This window comes from Tupaia chinensis, unplaced genomic scaffold (genome assembly GCF_000334495.1).
Source record: "Tupaia chinensis unplaced genomic scaffold, TupChi_1.0 Scaffold141320_1, whole genome shotgun sequence".
In the NCBI taxonomy this organism is placed as follows: Eukaryota; Metazoa; Chordata; class Mammalia; order Scandentia; family Tupaiidae; genus Tupaia; species Tupaia belangeri.
In genome coordinates, this window is record NW_006201183.1 from 78,703 (window position 1) to 87,281 (window position 8,579).

General features: G+C 54.6%; 1 protein-coding gene across 1 annotated transcript in view; it reads left to right on the plus strand.

Annotated features, from left to right (window-relative positions):
• GPA33 (glycoprotein A33) overlaps window positions 1–4,878 on the plus strand; it is a 36,179-nt gene extending 31,301 nt beyond the window's left edge. The window contains exons 8-10 of the mRNA XM_006163055.1: window positions 3,628–3,747; window positions 4,290–4,425; window positions 4,743–4,878. Coding sequence (XP_006163117.1) covers window positions 3,628–3,747; window positions 4,290–4,425; window positions 4,743–4,878 — 392 coding nt within the window. The remainder of the gene's footprint in view (window positions 1–3,627; window positions 3,748–4,289; window positions 4,426–4,742) is intronic.
• Window positions 4,879–8,579: the final 3,701 nt, after the last annotated feature.

The window sequence follows — 8,579 nt, forward strand, 5'->3', positions numbered from 1 at the left end:
CCCCCATATACCACCCACAACCCACACAGGGATACACACCCAACACAAAGACCCACATACACACATACACACACATCATACCCACACACATTCACCTATATACCACACACATACCACACAGGGATACACACAACACACATAGACCCACATACACACACACATTCACCTATATACCGCACACATACCACACAGGGATACACACCCCACACATAGACCCACATACACACACACACACACACACACACACACACATCATACCCACACACATTCACCTATATACCACACACATACCACACAGGGATACACACAACACACATAGACCCACATACACACACACATTCACCTATATACCGCACACATACCACACAGGCATACACACCCCACACATAGACCCACATACACATACACCATACCCACACACACACATTCACCTATATACCACACACATACCACACAGGGATACACACCCCACACATAGACCCACATACACACACACACAAAATACCCACACACATACACCTATATACCACACACGTACCACACAGGGATACACCCCCCACAAATAGACCCACATACAAACACACCATACCCACACACACACATTCACCTATATACCACACATATACCACGCAGGGATATACACACCCCACACATAGACCACACACACACACACCATACCCACACACATCATACCCACACACATTCACCTATATACCACACACATACCACACAGGGATACACACCCCAAACATAGACCCCCCCCCACACACACACCATACCCACACACATTCACCTATATACCACACACATACCACACAGGGATTCACACTCCACACATAGACCCCCCCCACACACACACACACATTAACCTATATACCACACAATACCACACAGGGATACATGCCCCAAACATAGACACACACACACACACACATTCACCTATATACCGCACACATACCACACAGGCATACACACCCCACACATAGACCCCCCCCACACACACACACCATACCCACACACATTCACCTATATACCGCACACATACCACACAGGCATACACACCCCACACATAGACCCCCCCCACACACACACACCATACCCACACACATTCACCTATATACCGCACACATACCACACAGGCATACACACCCCACACATAGACCCCCCCCACACACACACACCATACCCACACACATTCACCTATATACCGCACACATACCACACAGGCATACACACCCCACACATAGACCCCCCCCACACACACACACCATACCCACACACATTCACCTATATACCGCACACATACCACACAGGCATACACACCCCACACATAGACCCCCCCCACACACACACACCATACCCACACACATTCACCTATATACCGCACACATACCACACAGGCATACACACCCCACACATAGACCCCCCCCACACACACACACCATACCCACACACATTCACCTATATACCGCACACATACCACACAGGCATACACACCCCACACATAGACCCCCCCCACACACACACACCATACCCACACACATTCACCTATATACCGCACACATACCACACAGGCATACACACCCCACACATAGACCCCCCCCACACACACACACCATACCCACACACATTCACCTATATACCGCACACATACCACACAGGCATACACACCCCACACATAGACCCCCCCCACACACACACACCATACCCACACACATTCACCTATATACCGCACACATACCACACAGGCATACACACCCCACACATAGACCCCCCCCACACACACACACCATACCCACACACATTCACCTATATACCGCACACATACCACACAGGCATACACACCCCACACATATACCCACATACAGACTCACACACACCATACACACACACACACACACACATACACACACACACACATTCACCTATATACCGCACACATACCACACAGGCAAACACACCCCACACATAGACCCACATACTGACTCACACACACCATACACAGACACACACATTCACCTATATACCACACACATACCACACAGGCATACACACCCCACACATAGACCCACATACTGACTCACACACACCATACACAGACACACACATTCACCTATATACCACACACATACCACACAGGCATACACACCCCACACATAGACACACACACACACACACACACCCTCTCACATTCACACCCACATACCACCTCCACACCATACGCATGCATACCACACAGGCATATACACACCACACATAGACACATACATTCTCACATCATAAACATACATAGAAGTACACCCACACATATACACACCATACATATTCACAGCCACACACCCATACACTCACAACACCCACATACCACTTCCTCACCATATGCATACATACCACACAGGCATATACATACCACACATAGACACATACATTCTCACATCATAAACGTACATAGAACCACACCCACACATATACACACCATACGTATTCACAGCCACACACCCATACACTCACAACACACACCTATACACTATACACACACACCACACAGAGAACACACACAGATGTACACACCACACAGAGAACACACACCCATACACTCACAACACACGTATCTACACACCATACACACTCATACCACACACACATCATAAATTTTCATCCATATGCTCACAATATACACACAATACACTCCACACACCCATGCACATACATATTTACACCATACATATTTGCACCCACACACCCACACACTCATACAACACACACACCTGCACACCAGTACACACTCATACCACACATGCACACACCACACATAGACCCATATACACACACCATGCACATGTGTGTATATGCACTGACACACCACACACACCACACTCGTATACGCATACACCATACACACAGCACACATACACTCACACACTCATCCCCACGGCCCACACACTCACACCCCTTGCAGCAGAAGCCCAGAGGAGTGGTCAATTTCCCGAGTCTCCCACAGGAGCCCACTAAGGGGTTGGTTTTCTGAAGCCCCAGAAGCGGTCATGATAACAGCGTCTTCTTGCTCTCTTGGAAAACGATTTGCCAGAGACTGAGAGGGAGGGGAATGAGCAGGCGCCCCAGGTGGGCTGGCTGCAGCAATCCCCTCTCCTCCACTCTCCTCTCCTGATGTGGGGCGTGCACACGCGTGTGGCGTGTTTCTTGAGCCTCTAAGCCCCTGAGACCAGGAGTCTAATCACGACCGAGGGCTGGCCCTGACAGTCCTCTGCCCTCACTCCATGCCAGCCGGTCCATGGCCGGCTGTGTGTGCGTGGCCCTCCTGCTGGGCCCCGGGGTCCCTGGGAGGAGGGGCTGTGGCTTCCAGTTGAGATGAGAAATGGACAGGGAAGACAAGTCTCCTGTCAGAGGCACGAGGCTGCCAAGTAGTGGAGCAGCCCCAGGCCCAGGAGCCCGGCTGCAGTCAATGGACCTCCACGGTGCATCCGGCCTGGCCGTGTCCCACAGCCCGGGGTGGCACCCCACACCGCACATACACTGCAGCTTGGAAAGGCCCGGGCAGAGCCAGGCACTCCCTGGGCCCCGGGCCTCGCTGCGGCCCTCCTCAGCCCGCTGGTGCTTCCTCCCCAGCCTCGGGCCAGCCGGTGGCCCTGAAGAACATCACCACGGACATGTCGGGCTACTACATCTGCACCTCCAGCAACGAGGTGGGGAGCGAGTTCTGCAACATCACGCTGGCCGTCAGACTGCGTAAGAGCGGCGGGGAGGCTGGGGCCCAGAGAGTGAGCTGAGCCGCTGGGGAGATGACCTGCAGGGTGGCCATGCCACACCCACACCCCCAACTCCATACACTCACACCACCCCCGTGAGGCAGTGCCCCCACCCCCCAGCCAGCCCAGCCCCCTGGCTCTTCGGGCCGAGCTGAGGACTGACTTCTGGAGACATCCCTGCTCTGCCTGCCCTGGGGGCCGCTCACAGGCACTGCCACAGGGTCTGGACGCCCTGCCCGAGGGGTAGGACCTTCATCTAGCTCAGGGTCAGCTAGAGTGGGAGCAGGCGAGGCTGCCCGGGGACTAGTCAGGGCCTGCGTGGCTCAGAGAAAGTCACAATGCACAGCCACTGGCCATCCTGTCTCTGCCTGCACCCTCGTCCTAACGAGGATTCCCGGTCCTGTCTGGTGACATTGCTACCCGGCCAGCTCTGGGAGGGTTCCCAGAACTCTGCAGAGGCTGCTCCCTGGCTGGGGGCGGGCACCCTGAGGCTGGAGCTGCAGCTGCCCTGTCCCCTCGCAGCCTCCATGAACGTGGCCCTGTATGCTGGCATCGCGGGCGGCGTGGCAGTGGCCCTCATCATCATTGGGGTCATCATCTATTGCTGCTGCTGCCGCGGGAAGGACAGCAAGGCCGAGGACATGGAGGACGCGAGGCCGTGAGTGTCTGGGAGGCAGCCCGCTGGAAGGGGCTGAGCGCACGGGAAATGTGCAGCTGAGACCGCAGCTCAGGTGTCCAGCAGCGTCCCGGGACTGGCCGAGGCCCCCGGGTTTCCCGGCTTCCAGAGCCTGCGTCAGGGGGCCAGGCCCCCAGGATAGCAGGGCCTGTTCCAGTGATGCCCTAGGCACTGGTAGCAGTCCACTCTCAGTCCAGGTGGGGAGGGCAGCTGGTGGCTGCTCTTCGGAGTGCACAGAGGCCTCGCTCCTTTGGGAGCCCGCCTGAGAGCAGCCCTTCCCTCTGTCCCCCCACCTGCAGGAACAGGGCAGCCTACCAAGAGCCGTCACAGCAGCTGAGGGAGCTTCCCAACGAGAGAGAAGAGGAGGAGGGTGACTACGGGCACGAAGACCAGAGGAGCTCTGGTCGCCAGTCCCCCAGCCCCGCTGGCCGGTGACCAGGGCCTGCTGTAAGCTGGGGTGCAGGAAGGACTCAGGGTTCCTTTCCCTGCCTCCTCGCCTCCCTCCCCTCTCTGCCCCATTCTGCTGTCCCTGCATCCCAGATGTTGACGGGGATGGGGTGCCTCTTCCCGGGTCTACTTCTGGGGCCTAGTGGGCCTGGCGAGGGCACACCCACAGCCCACGCTGTGACCAGCTGTCCCGTGACGTGACCCCTTCCCATGCCGCACCGAGATGGACCTTGGACCAGGTTGCAGCCTCCACTTCCCTTGTAGCTCGGGAGCTCCGGAAGGCAGCACTGCTTGGGGGGTACTCCTGCTGGGGACCGCCCAGGGAGGCAGCGCTGGCCTCAGGGGCAGAGGCCGTCCCTCTCTCCCCGCGAGTCCCGCTCCCAGGAGAGGGCGCAGCTGGGCATTTGCACTCAGTACATTTTTGTTAAGTGAATAAAAAGGATAATAAGCACTAGGAGTCTTTAAAACATTCATGGAAAAACTGGAATTAGTTCATTTTTGGCACAAAGAAGTTTTACATCCATACATGGCTTTTTTCATAATATGCATTTTCCATGTATGTTTCGAAGACCCCCACATACATGACCGGTTCCCTTTTATTTATCCAACTAAGTGCACGCTCCTTACTTGGGGACACACCAACTCAACCTTCAGCCTCGTCTCCCACAGCTGCCCCGTGCTTCCTCGGCACCTCTGGCTAGGCCTCCTGCCCTTGCAGCACGCACCCTGCGGGACTTTTCCCACCTGTCCGTCTCTGCCGTCGAAATCCCCCCTGTCCCTCCAGGACCATCTCTGATCCTGTCCTGACGGCCCTCACCCACTCCTCGGCTGCATGGCTTGGTCATCTGAGTGTGGCTGAGAGCTGCCTGGTGTGAGTCTGGGCCTCCCTGCTCCTGGTGGCCCTGGCGTCCCACAGCTTCATCCTGGAAAGGACTGTGACAGGTCGGGCCTTCCCATCTGGCCCCCCTGACATGGCCATGAGTGAGGAGACTCTCACACGCCACGTGTTAGCTGAGCAGGTTGGGCAGGAATAGGTCGGAACGAACACACATGGGCGCTTGCGTGTGGCTGGCCCAGGGCTCTCCCGCCCTGGTGATCCCTTCAAGGCTGGACTAACGGGCATGCCTGCTCCTCTGTCCCAGAGCACTGTGACCCGGTCTGTCCATCTCCTGGCCCCTCGTCCCTGCCCCGGCCAGCCCCTCCAAGCTCTGGCTTGCTGTGGGGCGTCACCTCCCACCACCTCCCATTGGTCGAGCATTTTGCCTACTCTCAGGCGCTCAGGCAGTGTTAACGGCTGTTGAGGTCTCGGGACCAAATGGCTGGTCTCACCCAAATGCAGTTTACTTTGAAAGAAATAGTGTTGTTGGGGCCGGCAGGTGGCGTGGTGGTTGAAGGCACTGGATTCTCATGTCTCCAACTGCAGTTCGAGTCCTCAGACCTGGCGGCTTGCTCTCTTGCTTTTCCTCTCTCTCTCTCTCTCTAGTCAAACAAAATAATAACAATAATAAATGGAATTAAATAAATACATCTTGAAGAACCAGTGTTGTCTTTGCTAGATGACCAGAACAGCAATTTTACAAATCTGTTGTCTACCATGATTATTTCATTATTTTCTAAGCCAGGGTCTTCTGTCACGGTTCTCCTGCCTCGGTCTCCCAGCTGGGACTACATGCCCTCCTGTTTGTGTTTGTGTTTTATTTTAATTCTCCTGAGGGTGTGTGTGCTCACCAGAGACAGAGAAAGGGAAAACAAGAAAGCACCCCTTCTGGGATGACCACACTGGGACCACCTCTCCATTCTCCCCGTGGGATTTTGGGCACTCATGCACATGTTCCTGCTGTCACAGTTCTCCTGCCTCGGTCTCCCAGCTGGGACTACATGCCCTCCTGTTTGTGTTTGTGTTTTATTTTAATTCTCCTGAGGGTGTGTGTGCTCACCAGAGACAGAGAAAGGGAAAACAAGAAAGCACCCCTTCTGGGATGACCACACTGGGACCACCTCTCCATTCTCCTCGTGGGATTTTGGGCACTCATGCACATGTTCCTGCTGTGGCTGGACTCGAACAGGTCCAGGACTAAACATGGCAGTCGGCCACGTGGGATTCAGCTGCCTTCACCACCGTGCCGCCAGCTGGTACACCCTGCTCTTTTAAGACAGGATCTTGTTACGCAGCCCAGGTCAACCTCGAGCCTGCAATCCTCCTGGCTCAGTCCCCTCACACTGCTAGGGTTACAGGTGGTGTCTCTGCAGCAGGCCTTTAGGTTAGACTGAGAATCAAACCCAGGCCTGCCGCGTGGACACAGTGTCTTAGCCACCCCTGCCACCAGCTGGGCCCATTTATGAGTTTTAAAAATGTATATTCTTATATATTTTGTTAAATCCTTTCCTCCACTCAAAATGCTTTCAGTAGTAATACATTTTTTCTTTCTCTTTCTTTCTTTCTTTCTTTTTTTCTTTCTTTCTTTCTTTCTTTCTTTCTTTCTTTTGGGTAGAAATCCCTATTTCTTTCTTTTTTTTATGTGGGTTTTATTCATGCCACACCAGAGTTTGTGTCCCTTGGGTCTCGTCCATCCAGACAGGCCTCTGTGTGTGCTGGGAGAGGTGAAGTGATGCGATGGAGTTGGGAATCCTGGCTCCTATCACTGTGGCCACAGCAGGTCAGGGAGGCTCTGCAGTGACTACAGGAACAGGGCAGAGCTGCCACTGCCCAGCAGTGGAGGTTTATTTTAGGAGCCCACAGTGTCAGGGTGACCTGGCGGGTCTGGTGTCCACCACGTGCTTCGGGGAAGGTGATAGAGAGGCTCGTCAGATCTGCCTGCTTTTGTTTGGCTGTGTCTCAGAAATCCCTGTTGAAATGTGGCTGTGACAGGACCAAGAGGAAGAAAACTTAGTCTGACTATGGGGTTGAAAGGCAGGGACTTTGGAAGGAGATTCGGATTAAGGTCATTGGAGCAGGGCCCCGTGAATGACTCCTGGTGGATTCTAGAGGGAGAAGGAAGGAATTGGAGACAGATATAGACAGGCTTGCGTGGTCTCCGAGCAAGACACTCCACACTGCCTCAGGGCTGCAGAGAGCTTCTGCGGTAAGAAGACCCTTGCTGCATGGAGCCCCTCGAGGCTGGGCCTCAGCAATCCTGAGCCACACAAGTCTCCATTCTATGTAAATCTGGCCTTGTGTATTCAGCTGTCAGAGCAGAAAAGAGGACTGGAACGAGCCCCCAGTGGTGGCCCTGCCATTCCCCTGTCTGCACAGGCTGCCTTGACTTCAACACCAGCTGTCCTGTGCCCTGTGCAAGGTCCTGTCCCACCGCCTCCCCTGAGGTGCCCTGTGTCCCCGTCCTAGTACCGATCACACGGTGCTGCCAGGCCAGGCTGCAGCTCTGCTCTGCCCAGGCCTGTGTTCATGACGGGCGCTGAGTCTTACGCGTGGCCTGGCAAGTGTGTGCACTTGCTAAAGGTGTGGACAATGCCCAGTGTCACTGTATCTTACCCAAGGACGTCTCCTGGTCCTCCGGGTTCTTTGAGGTGCCTTACAGCAAGGTGCTACATGTGTGTTCTTGGGGCAGCCACTTTCCTGCCCTCAGCCTGGCTTCTCTCTGCTCCTCAAAGGGGAAGAAAATGAGGCAAATCAGAACTCCTCCCGTTACTTCAACAACAAACATTTGGTTGGCACCTACGAGCTCTGGGCC